A 16,467-nucleotide genomic window follows, 5' to 3' on the forward strand; every position below is an offset into this window, starting at 1 on the left:
GCAGGTGCTGAGAAAGAACTTTCTCTGCCTGAGAAGTTAGAGAATTACAACCAGTCAGTATGGACCAGGGACAGCCAACCTAGCCTAATGTCCCTTCCAGATGTTACTGGACTGCCAACTCCCACCAGCCCCAGTCACTATGGCCAATGGGTATGGGCTGATGAGATAGTCCATCAATGTCTGGAGAGCACCAAGTCAGCAATCCTTGTGGCATGCCAGTTGTTGCTGATCTACAGACAATCCTCGACCTGGTCTATGGTAGCTTCCTGTCTCCTATGCATTCTCAAAAAGGCATCTCTTTCCCACAACTACTGAAGACACTACTGGAAAGATGTGGTTCACCAGTCTAAAATAAATTTCTGTTAACATGCCAGTTCCGACGAAAAGCCCTTCAAGTCTTACTACAACAGCAACAACAACATTAACATTCAGTTATCCAAGGACTGCAAGATGACCAGAAAGAAAAATCGGAAAGAGTTAAGAGAAAGTGAGTCATCTCACTCTAAGTTTGCCAAGCAGAGGTTAAGTGCAAGAAAGCGGGGGGGGGGGGGGGGCGCAACATGAATTCCTGCTCCCCACTTAAATGCTTAAAATTTTTGCAGCTTTAAACAAGTTGAGTACTGTAATGCCACTGATGAGTAAACTGTCCACCCAGAGCCAGAGCAGGTGAACCATTGGATCTGGGAAGGGAATTTGCCGGCAGAGGTGTTCAAGACCCAGGCGGCTGTTCACCTAAGTACGTATCAGCAGGCATTTGACATGCTTTTCCAGCCTCCATCATCAAACCAAGACACACATACCCCAAGCAGACCCTCTGCTAACCCCCTTCCACCTTAGGCACTGACATATCCCCTCAACAGAACTACAGTGGTACCTCGGGTTAAGAACTTAATTCGTTCCGGAGGTCCGTTCTTAACCTGAAACTGTTCTTAACCTGAGGTACCACTTTAGCTAATGGGGCCTCCCACTGCCGCCGCCGCACCACCGCCACACAATTTCTGTTCTCATCCTGAAGCAAAGTTCTTAACCCGAGGTACTATTTCTGGGTTAGTGTAGTCTGTAACCTGAAGCGTCTGTAATGGAACATGCAGAGAGAAGGAGTCTGTTCAACTCAAGGAATAGCTTAGTAAAATGAGCCAAAAGGCTCAACCAATGAGTGTGACCACATCCTATACATACAGCACTGGGGGAGTGCATGGAGGTGAACTGTGACAGCTCTTCAGATGTTCAAAGACCTTTTTGTGTCTCCCTTTTATCTCCTCTCCAGGTTAAAAAAATCCCAGCTCCCCACTCCCCATTACTGTTCCTCACAGGATGTTTCCAGGTGCTTCACCATCCTAGCTGCCCTCCTCTGGCTCCTGCTTGTGCAATCTCTCCTTTGACACTGGCAAACATTTAGAATTACATTCTGAAGAGAGCAGGTGTGGCATAGTGGCTTAGAGAACTAGCTGTAAACAGAGAAGGTCACCAGCTCAAATGTCATCTCTGCCAAGGACTTACCATGTGGTCTTGGGCAAGCCACCCCTCACCTGCCCTGAAACTGCAGCATGGGGAATAATACTAACCTATCTTAAACAGTTACGATAAGGAATAAACAAAACAGCACGTAAAGTGCTTTTGAACACTTAATAAGTTATACACATGCTCAGTATTACCTTGCATATAATCCTGACATGAGAAGCAAAAGGGTTAGCTGTTTTAGGCGGGGGGGGGGGGTGTCACAAAAATGTGACAAGCTGGAAAACTGGAAAAAATTTTGTGATTTCTTTAGTTGGCCCTAATAAAGGTGCTGCCCAACAGTGGACTATGGAATCCTGACACGGAAGCTGACTTTAGGAGTAAAGTGAATTATTCCTCAATACAGGTATATATTTGTAGAAGAAATGAATTAGAACCAAAAAAAATCATCAAACCAATGTAAAAAGTAAGGGTAAAGGTACCCCTGACCGTTAGGTCCAGTCGCAGACGACACTGGGGTTGCGCGCTCATCTCGCTCTATAGGCCGAGGGAGCCGGCGTTTGTCCGCAGACAGCTTCTGGGTCATGTGGCCCACATGACTAAGCTGCTTCTGGCAAACCAGAGATGTGCATGGAAATGCCGTTTACCTTCCTGCTGGAGCCGTACCTATTTATCTACTTGCACCTGACATGCTTTTGAACTGCTTGGTGGGCAGGAGCTGGGACTGAACAACTGGCGCTCACCCCGTTGCGGGGATTCGAACTACCAACCTTCCAATCGGCAAGCCCTAGGCTCTGTGGTTTAGACCACAGCACCACCCGCATCCCTTTCCAAACAAATGTAACAGACGGTAATTACTTTTACATAAAATACAACAAACCAATTGTCTGACAGATACAGTATGATCGCAACTTACATGCGTTTAACTTGTGCAATTTCAACCATGTGCATTTGAAGGCCAGCTGGTTGAAACTGCACAAATTAAATGCACGCAAGGTAGAGACATTAAAAGCTCTTTTTGCATCAGGTTTTCCTTGCACAGATAGAGCTTTTAAGCTCTCTGGCTTACTTACTGGGCAAGGCCTGCTCAGCGCATGTGCTCCAGAAATATAAGGATGCATACACAGGGGTGGTTCGAGTATATGCACCAGAATGTAACACCCACGCAAGATGTGATCATACCGTATTGTAAATGTTCAACCCTCTCTGTATATAGATGAGGGCACTGGGGCTCAATGTAAATTGAATAAGAGATTTAAAAAACAAACTGCACGAGCCACTGTTCCAATCTGGAATAAGATTCTTTACTACAAGAATGCTGAATCAAATTAATGACCAACAATCACAACAACTGAACCAAGGAGCATCCAGTCTGAATTTATTTTCTGCCAAGGGTGACCTTAGGCAGATTACTATCTCAACTCCCCATTTGAAACAACACCTGACCTACCTTACAAGGCTGTGGCTGAGTGGCCACAATTTTAAATATCCCACAGTGCACCAGAGCACCCAAAGTTGTATTGCTCTGGGGAACTGAAGGAAATTGGTGGCTGCTCAGTTCCAAAACAGGTGTCAGCACCTGTGAGCCCTAGGAACTGCCCAAGGCCAATACTAGCACTATTCAAAAAGATGCCATATAAATGATAATTATTATTCACTACAACCCAACCCAATGGCAATTCAACAAACACCATTCGCCATTTTCCTTTCTTATTCTCAGTCTGAGAGAACACCTGGTGACTTAAACGTACAGTAAATCAAAACTGAGGAGTAACAGCCCTCAAACCATTCACCTTACTGTCCACAGGTCAAAGTGGACCACTAGAGGTGGGGAAACCTGCTGGATCCAATTTCCAATTCCTTGTTTAACTTAAATGAAAGTTGCTCTTGTTTTTCAAATACATAAGAAACTGCCTTGTGCTAAAGCTAGACCATTAGTCTACCCAGTTCAGTACTGTCTACACTGACTGGCAGCAACTCTCCAAGGTTTCAGGCAGGAATTAATTCCCAGCCTTACTTGGAGATGCCAGGGAATGAATAATTCTACTACACATATATAGATTTTTAAATTGTTTTAAATTGGAGGCTGCCATGTAGGATCAACATGGGTTAAAAAACAAACAGTAATAATTTCTACAATCTTCTTGTGCAGCGGCAAGCGTAATTATACCAGGTTGACTGCAATTTTGGCTACTGCATGAACACATAGACACTATGGCGCAGGCCCCATCTCCAGCCACCTTACTTCTTAGGTGCGGCAGTTAGTAGTATTAAAGCAGAACCTATAACCTGGAGGCTTATCTCCAGGCAGTAACTAATTTCCACATTGCAAAGAAAATGAGCTTTAATATTCAGAAAATTGAAGTAGTCTTAAGACAGCAACAGAGCCTGCTGCAATCCACTGTACCTGAAAGCACGTGAATCCAAACACATGCCCTGGAAAAAAGTCAGCAGCTAGGGAAAACGAGTTTGCCGAACTGAAACTGTAACAGAACATTGTGTGCTCTGAGTAAACCTTATGATGGATAATGTACAGAGGAGATTTCAGGATGGAAAGCCAGAGAAAGAGAGAGAGAACATTCAAGTCTCCCATTCAGGTTGTTTTAATTAAAAGTAGATTTATGCACAGAGGGAACTTTGACGCCGCTCTGCTCTCCTAACCCAGGTCCAGGATTGCTTAATGAGCATTTTTTTCCTCTGTGCATTTTGCACATTTGATTTTTTTTTTTTAAGGCACCATCGGAAGGGTAGCATTTATTCTTTTAATACATCTCTATCTACAAGTATAACACTGATCATTCCAGGTCACAGGGAACACCCCCCCCAAAAAAAATTCACATTTCCTGCAAACTGCCTCCTGATTTGCAATGCTAGCTACAGAGCTTCTAATGGCCCATATAAGCATAGCCACACTGCTCTGCCTGTGTGGTGAAGGTGGGGGGAGCAAAGTACTCACCAGCTTACTACATTACTGGGGCCAAAAGTTGGGGTGTTTCTCCACACACTTAGAAATGTCAAATGGGATGTTCTTTAAAAATAACCAAGTAATCGTGTCTCCTCCACCTCCTGAGAGCACCAGCTGGGAAGCCAATCAGACCAGAAGTTAGGAACATAATGAATCAGACCACTGCTCCTTCTAGCTTAGTATGGTCTGCACTTACTGACAGCCGCTCTTTTGGATTTTGGGCAGTGATCTGTCTCTCACCAGTGAGATGCAAGGACTGAACCTGGGACCTTCTGCATGGAATGCAGCTGCTCTACCACGGGGCTACAGTCCTTTCTCTTGACTGAACTGCTGAACCTTACTTCAGTACTAGAGATGGGACAGTGTTGAGGACAGCAGGCTAGCTAACAGAATGCGGGGCAGGTCAGATGGCATGCACAGCTCTGCCCACTAACATCTGAGTAGCAACCTCAGCATCTTCCAAGCCTGAGGCAGCTGCCTCACTCTGCCAGTGGTAGGGCTGGCCCTGTGGAATGGTATCAGACCCCTTCTTTGCAAGTATTTACCCTCTCCTCCCCCAAATTAAATTACCTGAACACCTCTGTTGATAGAAACACTGGTCAGTGGAATACTGAGAGACCCAGTTGTACTTCTTTCCAAAACACACTGAGTAGCTCCAATACTACTGCAGACTGCACGGCTTCAAGACACACAGCTCAACCAAAGCTGAAAAACTGGTCCCAAGTGCCACGTTAGCTATGGCAAAGAGAGAAGGCTTCTGTTCAGATCTTTGCCATTTAGACATTGTCCAGGAAATGCATAGATCATGGAGAAGCTGCTATTTTGGAATTTGCCAAAAGGCCCAGGCAGCTATAGTACAAGAGTCAGCATTAAAGATGACAGAGAGAGATTCACCAAAAGATCCATGTAGTTCAGCATCCTGATTCCTACAGTGGCTGACCAGGTGCTTCCAGAAAGTTTTGTTTGAGATGTTTATTATACCTTTATGAAGTTAAAAAACTTGCTTAATGTTTATTTGCACTTGGCATCCATTTGTTGTTACAAATGAACTTACGAAACAGAAAATTTCACATAGAAAAATTACGCACTGAAAAAAAAATCTGGCAACGCTTCCACTGCGTATCACTGCCAATGACCCTTGAATCTGTGGCTGAGGTGAGATTTGAACCTCATTTGTGACTTAAGCTCCTATGCCACACCAACAAAGCACATTTGGTTTGTAACCCTACATTTTTTTTAAAAAGTTACACCAGCAGGGGCAGATGATAGGAATTTACAGCAACAAATAAATCTGATAAAAATGCAGCAAACTATTACACACCGCGGATGCAAGAGAGGAGATTCCTCCACCCGCGAATGAGGTTTTAAGACTATGTGTGCTCTAGTCTAAGCAACTACATTTGCAAATCTGCATAGCATGTGCCTTGGATACTGGGTAATAAAGGATAACAAAATGTACTGTTACAGCCCAAGCTTTCCACTGGGTATTAACTACAGTCTCTACTTGTTACAGAAAGTTCACCATCTATCAAGTGTAGCTTGCAAGACTGGCATACAGTATGTGTGTTTTTTTAAATCTCAATCTCTCCCGGAGCACCACAGAAAAAGAAAGAGAACACCAATCATTATCAGAACTGGCTTGACCAGTTTGGCAAGCAAGAAAACTTTGCCCTCCTCCTCGTTCTCCACCCTCCCAATGGAAAGCAAAAGGTGGGTTAAGAACCCTCTTCTTACTCAGGCTGAATAAATGTGCTGCCAGGACACACACAATATCCAGTCACTGCATCTCACCCACCGCACTTGCACAAGGGTCCTCAAGAAGCAGGAATAAAAAGAAAAAGGTGGGAGGAAGGGACACAAAAACAGCTGGCTGCAAAGTGATGCATAAGTCACCCCTATTGGTATTGGCCTCCACAGATTTCCAATATGAATTGTCGGAGCAATTGGGGGGGGGGGGTTGGAGACAGAAATAACAAACAGAAGGACAGAGAGATCCAACCATGAATGCCAAAACTCAAAAGCTGAGATGCTTCAAGAGAAATATCCTGCTGTGGTTATGTACTGTATATGGGAGCCTGTGCTCCTAGACAGCAAGTGCAAACTGTCTCCATGTAAATCCTCACTTTGCTGCCACTGAGTTCATGACCCCTTTCTCCCTTTTTGGCCTTGTCAGTCATTCAGACATTCGGTTTCTAGGCTGGGAACTTGGATTAGGCCTGTTCAACCAGCACAACCCTTAGCTAGGAAGCCTGGATCCAAACAAAAGCATTCCCTTTTCAACTGTTTTCTACATTCACTTTGACCCCCATCAAAAAAGATGGGAGCCAAGAATGGTGGGGGTTCACTTCTTCAGCAACAAAGGGCTGTGTCACCCCCCACACACTGCCTCTTCTGTAAGTTATACCTTCCCCGTGTCCCTTGGAAACAGCCCTCATGCCACACTGACAAGCTCTCACCAAGGAAGGGATGGGGCCCAGACCAGCAGCACAGTGGGACAGAGGGAACAACTGTGAAGGTCCAGCTGGAAAGGGGAGCAGAAGCTCTCCAGCCATGCTGCTAGGTTTCACCAGCCAGGAGATGGAGCCAACCACACAAGGTAGCACACAGACCTGTTTATCGGAAATGTTTTGGACACATCAAAAGCAACAGGATAATTGAGTGGACCAGCTCTCCCCTGGGGACAGGATTTCCAATAAAAAGGGAGTTTTGTATGATTAGATTATATAATAACAGGGTTTAAGTTGTGTGTATACAAGCATTCAATCAAGGCAAGGCCAAGGGGTGGGGTGGGGGAAATCTCCCCTCACTTTACTTTTAAAGGGGATACTTGAATACTTAAGATTTACCAAAGAAAGATCTGCAAAAAGCAACAGAAATGTATTATAATGTTAAAACCAGGGTGGAAAGGGGGACAGGGAGAAAAGAGCAGCACACTTCTCAGGAAACAAAAAAAATCAAAATTTCAGTTACTCAGTTAAGAAGGTGCAGCTGCCACAGGTAACCTGAGTCATATGGGCTCTCCCCCCTCCGCTTCAACTAGTTTAAGCTGAAACTGCAGAGGAAAGAATAGGGAGAAGGGAGGAGGGGAGAGAACTACTTTGATTCAGTCATGCTTAAATGTTGGCTGAATTTGGTTATTTTGATAAATAGATGTTCTTGCTTTATAAACCAAGGTGGAGGATGTGCTTTCCTTTCTCTGGACCCACATTTGTTTAAAAAACCCCCACTGATGAGACCAAAGCTAGAAGGGCTCAAAAGAAAAGGTACCAGGCACCAGATTCAAACCTTCTTTTTCTTTTCTTTCTTTTTTTCCCCTTCCTCTGCCACCCCTAAGATAAAGGATGCTGGAGATATATTTAGTCCACTGTTATACTTGTCTCATTTCCATGCTAGCTGTCCTTTTCAGGCCCTGTTGCTAAGACACATGCATGCGCTTGCAGAGAAAGCAAGAAAGAGGAGAGCCCCAAAGACTCGAGTTAGAGGCTTCCCACCCCCTCCCCTCTGTAACACATAGGGAGGGCGACCACTCTCCCCTGGGAAAATAAGGAAAAGCACAATCAAGTGGAAGGCAGCTGTGGGAGCCAAAACTGAGGAGGCGGCACTACTGCTGACCCGCAGGGCCTGAGGAGACTCACCGGAGGAGGAGAGGACAGCAAAGCCAGTGGGTGAAGGCTCATTGAGAAGGAATTCAAGGCCTGCCAGGCCTCTCTCCTGCAGCTGGTGTTTTCAAGTAACCACCCCTACCTACCCTTGCTACCTTTCCCCTGTAATCTGTTAAGCACGTCACAAGGTGCGCTCACAGTCTTTGCAGAACCGGAACAGTTGCTGCACCCTGTCTTGCCCCACCCTGCAACTACCTTCTGGAAAAGCACAACTCCCCCCCTTTTCAAAACACACACACACAACAGTGGAGAGTAAGTAACGCTTAATACACCAATGAGTTGCCCTCACTGCTATTTAACCTGCTTGGATTAGAGAGTTGCAAGAATCTTTCCAAGGATGATCCAAAACGGATTTTTATTCTATTAATCAATTGTTGTTATCAATGCATTATGCATACGCTACCTTTCTAAGTAACTTTCCAAGACAGAATATAAATCAAAACCATACTAATAAAATCAACATTTTAACAAGGGCCATGTAAAACTGCATGATGAGAAGCCAGAAGAAATCATGAATTATTATAATTACTGAAAGGCCTTATATTGAGGGTGGCTCACCTTTGGCCCTCCAGACATTGCTGGACTGAAGTTCCCATTATCCATGGCCATTAGCTGTGCTGGCGAAGGCTAACAGGGCCTGGAGCCACTCCCAGCAGATAACTGACTCTAAGGACATCTCTCAAAAGGTGTGGCTATGCTTTTGTTTTTAAAGATTTATTGTTTTATTGAACTGTATTGCAGCTTTGTTTAATATTGCATTGAATTCTTATTTACACTACACTTGATCTTAGCCAAAAGGCCAAGAAGCGATAATTCTTATTTATTATTACTTATTGGCTTCATACCTTACCACTCCCCCCAAAGAGCCCATATCGTAGATGCATTGTACTTTCTTGGTTTCACTGCTACATATACTGTATTTATTATTATGGTTTACAGTCATACCTCGGGTTAAAGTTGCTTCAGGTTGAGAGTTTTCAGGTTACGCTCCGCGGCGACCCGGAAATTATGGAACGCATTATTTGCGGGTTTCACCGCTCGTGCATGCGCTCAAAATGACGTCACACGCATGTGCAGAAGCAGCGAATCGCGACCCGCGCAGGTTGCGTTCGCTTCAAGGATGCGAACAGGGCTCCGGAACGGATCCCATTCTCATCCAGAGGTACCACTGTACTTACAGGCTGCCTTAAGAGGCACATAAGTATGATAAACAAACAAACAAACAACATCCAGAGGGCTGGATGAGAGGGTGGGCATGTCACAGGTTTCCCCAACCTATAGCACTGTGATGAGGAATGTGCAGTTGAACCAAAGGCTTTGTGGAGGGTGATTCTGAGAAGGGATCTGAAATGATGGAAACAGAAAATATGAGGAAGAGCGGTAGCACCACACAGGTGATCCAGCAGAGTACGTAAGTTATTATGAGCAGCAGATGCCAACTCTATCCCCATGTCTACCCTGGCAACACTATCACAGGACCTAATAATGTCATCCACGACATCAAGTGTTCATTCACCTGCTCATATTCCAATGTGATATATGGCATCATTTGTCAGGAATGCCCTTCTACATTCTATGTAGGACAAACAGACCAGTCTCTATCCAAAAGAATAATGGACACAAACCTGACATCAGAAAGGTCTATATTAAAAAGCTAGCAGGGGGAACATTTCACCCACCCAAAATATTCTCTTGTAGATGACCTTAAAGTAGCCATTCTGGAACATCGCAAGTGAAATAGCAACACGGAAGTGCTGGATTTCAATACAGCAAGAGTTTTAATACCATCACCTGTGAATTAACTCAAGACAAAGGATTTCAACGCACTGTGTGTGTGTGTGTGTGTGTGTGTGTGTTAATTGGCATATCAATGCCAGGATGTCTTTATTATCAATAACTGTTTTGTGAATTACCATAGTTAATTATGTAATTATCACTCTCTGCATTTCATTTCCCTCTGACCTCACTGTTTACAGCCAGCCAGCCACCAAACCATGTGAATATACTGTATACACCTGTGTAACTCAGGATAACAATTTATGTATCATCAGATGCGTCCAAAAAAGCTTATGCTGCAATAAATGTGCTAAGTCTTTAAGTTGCCACAAGACTCTTAGTTATTTTTGCTGCACCAGACTAACATGTCCCCACCTCTGGGAAGATCAGGAAGTGTCACCTTAGGAAGTTACTTTCTAAGGAGAAGGGAGAAATTTACTAGGGTAGGAGTTTCAAAGGCAGAGCGCCCAGTGTGCTAGCAAAGGAAACAGCATCTCTTAGACATTGGATGTTGCCTTGCACAGACTCCATCTAGCTCACTGTCTACTCTGATGGTGGCTCTCCAGGGTTTCTAACAGGGGACATTTCCAGCCCTATGCAAAGGTGCCAGGGATCAAACCTGGAAACTTCTGCATGCAAAGCCGCAATACTATTGAACAATGGCCCTTCCCCAAAAAGGCAGCAGCAGTTATTTCCCAACCTTCTCATAAGGCCAAAAATATGTCAGAAAACAGAAAGAGCAAGCAACAGCATCACATAATAGGGCAGGGGATTCAAGGTGTCGCTAAATGGAAAGATACAGAATAAGGAAGGGGCTCAGGATTACCGATCACCCTGGCAAAGACGGGACAGTGTGATGCATTATTATTACTACTACTACCACCATTAATAAGGAACGCGGTTGGCGCTGTGGGTTAAACCACAGAGCCTAGGACTTGCTGATCAGAAGGTCGGCAGTTCGAATCCCCACGACGGGGTGAGCTCCCGTTGCTCAGTCCCTGCTCCCGCCAACCTAGCAGTTCGAAAGCACGTCAAAGTGTAAGTAGATAAATAGGTACCGCTCCGGTGGGAAGGTAAACGGCGTTTCCGTACGCTGCTCTGGTTCGTCAGAAGCGGCTTAGTCATGCTGGCCACATGACCTGGAAGCTGTACGCCAGCTCCCTCAGTCAATAAAGCAAGATGAGCACCGCAACCCCAGAGTCTGCCACAACTGGACCTAATGGTCAGGGGTCCCTTTACCTTTACCACCATTAATTACCCACCCTTCACCCTAAAGTAATAGTGTTCAACTTCCAAAGTGAGGTGCAGCCACTGCAAGCTGAAATGGAGAAGTTTATAAATTGCTGGAAATGAGTCAGTATACACACTGGACAACCCCAAACAGCAAACTCTCATTGGAATATAGGAATCTGCCTTTGCAAAGTCAGACCATTGGGTCCATCAAGCTCAGTACTGTCTACAATGGCAGGCAGCAGCTCTCCAGGGTTTCCAACATGAGGTTTTCTCATTCTGGAGATGATGGGGATTGAACCAGGAGCCTCCTGCATGCAAAGCTCTACAGCCCTTTCCCCATTCCACTACCATCCACAACTCAATACTGTAATTTGGAGCACAATCCATCAGGATATTATCATAGACTCAAAGAATTGTAGAGATGGAAGGTACACCCAAGGGTCATCTAGCCCAACCCCTGCAGTTAAGGAATCACAGCTAAAGACAAGGTGGCACTGTTGAAAAAAATGAACTGAGTTCTTGTACTTGCATTCTCATTCACTTTAATGAGGAACGTGCGGGAGAAATTCTCAGTGGATTGTGCCACCTAAATCTGTCTCTGTCTGCCACTGAGTCACCCCATTAATGGCACCCACAAGCTACTGCTCAACCATGCCTCCTCATAGGGCTGAACTACCAAGGGCAAGCCCACATCCGCACTAGACAGTTAAAGTGGTATAATAGTACTTTAAGAGCCATGGCTTCCCGCAAATGATCATGGGAATTGCAGATTGTTAAAAGTACTGACAGGTGTTAGGACACCCCTATTCCCCTCACAGAGCTACAATTCCACTGGGAAGAGGGTTTGGTTGTTAAACCACTTTAGGAATTGTGGCTCTGAGAGGGGAATAGAGGACTCCTAACAACTCTCAGCATACCTAACAAACTATACTTCCTGGGAATCCCTGGGAGAATTCACGATTGTTAATGTGGTTTCAAATGTATGGTGTGGATGTGGCCCAAGATACATTTATTGTATAACTACAGAGGAAATTTTTAACCATCAGCTACAGCTCACCTAATCCTTGATGCATTCCTCCACCCACCTGCCCCAGCCCAACCAAAGAAAGAATTGTCCCACCAACGCAATTAAGAGATTGCGGAAGCTGCAAAGAGCAGCCCACAAGAGCAAAAAGCTGTTGGAGAGAGAAATAGGCACGTAAGAGGGATGAATGAGACAAAAAGGGTGGGAAGCGGGTTTTTATCCTCTTCTCGGCTCTGAGGGAGTGCTGGTTCTGGGGGCAGTCAAGTGATGTAAGGAGGCAGGAGAGAGTACACATGATCACTCCTCATGTACAGTAGCAAAAAATAAGCTATGGCAGGCAAGGGAAGGTTGTTGGAAGATTCAGGACAGATAAAAGAAAGAGGACATACGAAAGAATGTACTTCCTTTGTACAGCACATAATCACACAGCACAGATAAACTATGGAACTTATACCAAGAGGAGGGTAGTGATGGCCACCACCTTAGAGGGTAAGGCCATCAATGTCTATGTTCTGGCCTCAGTTCAGAAGCAGTACGCTTTGGAATACCAGTTGTTGAGAACTACAAGTGCGGGGAGTTGCTGTTGCACTCAGGTCCTGTTTGCGTGCTTCCCTTTAGGGCAGAGCTTTCTAAACTTTTCATGTTGGTGACACACTTTTTAGACATGCATCATTTCATGACACAGTAATTCAGTTTTACTAGCAAACTAGAGGTTAAACTAACTCATTTCCAGCCCCAGGAGGAGCGCGGGGAGCATTCGCAAAACATACCTACACACTGTAGCCAACACACTAACATGTCGCGACACATTTTGGAAAGCTCTGTTTTAGGGCATCTGCTTGGTCACTGTGAGAATAGGATGCAGCAGTAGATCGTCCTCTGGCCTGACCCAGCAATGCTCCTAGTTTGAAAGAAGGTAGCTTATAAAACTGAAATATTCTATGTGCATTCCACATGTAGCATAGCAGCTGAGAAGTCTCATGTCCAAACTGCACCTCACCACAAACTCAGTAGGTGGCCTTGGTGAAACCATACTTCTCTCAGTCTCCACCCGACACTTGAAACATAGGGACAATATTGCTCTACTTTAGATTACAAAGATTACCTGAACAACACGTGTGGAGTGCTTTCAGCACTTGAACTGTGTCATCTACAAAATTGGCCACAGATAGATTAGGTAGGCACTCAGAAGTCACCCAAACAAGATGATGCCTCATCACTTGGAAGCTCTAAGGGTATGTCAGCTGGGGGGGAACGCATGTTAAGATGTTGCTTCAAACTCTTGGATGAAACCCCTTTTAAGTGCATGAAAATGGTATACCTTCATTGAGGAGATGCCCTTTGTCCACAGCACCTGGGCAATTCACTTGTGCTATCACACATACATCATGTTCAGAGATAACCCCCATGGTAGTGCACTCCAGAATGGGGACTGAACCTAAGTGACAGAGTGTTCCTGACATATACCTCTCAGAACCAGACTTTGCAATCTTATCGGTGGTTTAAGGTATCATTTGGGCAACATCAAACCTCAAACTCAGTTGAGGTAGTTGACCTATCTGCATGTCAGAAAATGTGCTATCCTCTACCTGCTTCACTGACTAGCTTCCTCAATCCAAAATAATAATCCAAAGAGAAGCATGAAGGCAAGAGTGGTACTTAAGTGGGATGGGGGAATGGGAGAAGAAGAGTGATGTCTCCACATGGTATTTCAACCTCCTGCAGCCTTCTAGATTGAGTTGGCTCCCCAATGCATCCCACAACAGCACTCCCTGCCACAAAAGAGCAAAAAGGGGAAGACTACTCAATGACTCAATCTCCCAGAATAAAATGCAAGATTACACACACACATGCAATTCCTGACAATTCAACCTCATCCTCTTATCCATTGCTCAATTGCCTTCTTCAGTCCAGCAAGCAAACCAAAACAGCTCCTCTCAGTACCAGCACTGTTCACTATTAAGTACCGTTCCCAAGTGTTCTTTCTGGATAAAAAGAGAAAAGATGCAAGAAAGATATTCTCTAACCACCTTTAGCTGCACCTTCCTGTGATTCATTCATCCCAGTGGTGGCTGCTTGTTACCCAAACCATTCACCAAAGCAATACCTTTCACAATGTCCCAAGCAAGTAACAGGTATTAGTAACTCCACCCAAATAGCCACTTCTTCCCCAACTCCTGGTGTTTTTACCTACCCTCCTGGATGCTACCCTGCATGTTATTCACTTCTACCACCACTCCAATTACCCCACACATCCACCTTTACAAGAAGAAGGTAAGCCTGGAGGTTTCCTTTCCCAGCCTCCTCCTAGCACTCAAGCCTTGTCCAAAGTTTACAGGGCAGGGTTGCCATTCATTCAGTTGCTTTGTTAACCCTGCTCATGAAATCTAGAAAGGTAAGCTTTCTCTTGCATCCCCCACATAAGAGATGAATCAGTGGTGGTGAGAGTTATGCCTGTTGAATTTCTCCACAACAACCTACTGTTGAAAAGCAGCACAGGAGCAGAGTCACTTTAAAAAAAGAAAAAAGAAGTAACAATATCCTTTCATGGGAAGCTGCTCCACAAAGAATGCTCCCCTTTAAACATTACAGTACATGGAACGGAAAATCAAGTCAGATCAAGCTTCTCCCCCACCCCCAAATCTTTGGAGCACAGAGGAGGTCAGGGTTGCCCCTTCTTTTCTGTACCTTTTCAATCTTTCCCTGCACCTGCCTATCAAACAGGAAATAAAAACAAAAGAAGCACACTCCCTGGAATGGCACAAACAGCTGAACAACGCTTCACCTGCTATATTTCTGCATGCCTCAAAATGCTTTTATAGGTTTTTTAAAAGGCACAGGAACACAGGCAGTTAAAAAGGAAAGTGGCAGCCTTAAGCTATTCCCATCACAGTGCTCCAGAGACTTAGACTGAGGAGGGGGAATGGGTGGGAGGTGAAGAACATCTCATCTGGCTAGATTCTCCCTACCACGCAACTCTTAAAGGGACAGCACTTATCCAGCTTCCCATGCAGGATCGCCACCCGTGTGGTGCTATGTTTTTAAAAATATCTGTCTGCTTTCTGACAACAGCCTGGTGGGGGAGGGGGGGAATACGTGGGAGGCTTCACTTACCCACACAAACAGATGTATCACTACATTTCTGTGACATGGGAAAAGAAGATTCCCTCTGCTAAATTTTCCACATGTGCTGGGCTAACCGAACCAGGATCACTTTTCCTTTTTCCTTTCAAAGAAGAACCTAGACATGCCGCCCCATCCACATTAACCCCAACAGAAGGAATATATGTGGGATCAAGGAACCCCCAGGTTTCCCTATTGGATCCCACCCCCTCCCCAAATGCACATCCAGCCCTTTTACCTGCTCCGTGTCTCTCTCATTGAGGGTGGGCAGGGGACTCCGACCACTGTTCGACATGGCTCCCTTGGGCAGGGCCTGAGGGGAGAGTCCCCCCACTGCTGCTCAGCTGCTTCCCCTTCTCCTTCGCCCTGACCCAGCTGGAAGGGGTCGGGGTCTTCCTCCTCCTCCGGCTCTTCCTCCTCCTCCTCCTCCTCACGGCGAGGGGGGCGGCCAAGCCACCAGCATGGGGGAAATGGGGCTCAATGGGTGGTCGGAAGGCACCAGCACCGCCTATACATAGGTGGGTCCCGCGCCCCGCCGGCTTTGAATGAGGGGTGCCCGGCTTGACAGTGCACGCAAGGCCGAGGATGAGGCGCGGGGACAAGGCCGCACCGGTCGAAAAAACCCGAAGCGGGGAAACGCCGGGACCCAAAGCGAGCCTTTGTCTGGTCTGAGGCTTCCGAGCCCCCGCGCGCCTCCAGAACCGGGCCCGGACACCGTTTTCCCGTCACTGCCGGTGCCCGAGCTCTACTCGCCGCCCCTCAGCTTCACACAGCGGAGGCTCCCAACATGGCCGCCTCCGCCGGGCTTCGGGAAGTTCCGCCTGTTTTCCGGAAACACTCGAAAGCGGCCTCGACAACAACGGCTGCTTCGCACGCCTCGCTGTCGTCATCCGCTACCCTCCAGCGGTCTGGCGGAAAGTTCCGAACGCCAAGCCGATTCTACTTCCCACGGTGCACGGAAAAACACGAAGGCGCCGGCGGAGAGTTGATTGGTTGGGCAAGGAAAGAAAGGCGGGGCTTCTTTGCGAGAGAGAGAGAGAGAGAGAGAGAGAGAGAGAGAGAGAGAGAGAGAGAGAGAGGAAAAGGAGAGGGCGTGGCTAAAGCTTTCTATTGCGTTGGGGTGGGAGAGAAAGTCACTGGGAGAGGGAGGGGGGAAGGTAGAGGCAACATCCGGAAACCTGTGGAGAGAGAGAGAGAAGTTCGGAAATGGACGTAAACAGCCGAAT

At 46.0% G+C, this 16,467-nt stretch overlaps 1 protein-coding gene across 9 annotated transcripts in view; it reads right to left on the minus strand.

The window, feature by feature from the left end:
- MARK2 (microtubule affinity regulating kinase 2) overlaps positions 1-16,070 on the minus strand; it is a 122,123-nt gene extending 106,053 nt beyond the window's left edge. For 3 of the 9 annotated variants that reach the window (XM_080985695.1, XM_080985694.1, XM_080985687.1), the window contains exon 1: positions 15,480-16,070. In XM_080985695.1, the coding sequence (XP_080841821.1) occupies positions 15,480-15,536 (57 nt within the window). In that variant the 5' untranslated portion in view covers positions 15,537-16,070. Of the gene's footprint in view, positions 1-8,058; positions 8,213-15,479 lie in introns of those variants that run through there. The other 6 variants (XM_080985689.1, XM_080985697.1, XM_080985688.1 and 3 more) reach the window with 3 other exon arrangements.
- Between the last annotated feature and the right edge of the window lie 397 nt (positions 16,071-16,467).

This window comes from Podarcis pityusensis, assembly GCF_964106645.2.
Source record: "Podarcis pityusensis genome assembly, chromosome: 16".
NCBI lineage: Eukaryota > Metazoa > Chordata > Lepidosauria > Squamata > Lacertidae > Podarcis > Podarcis pityusensis.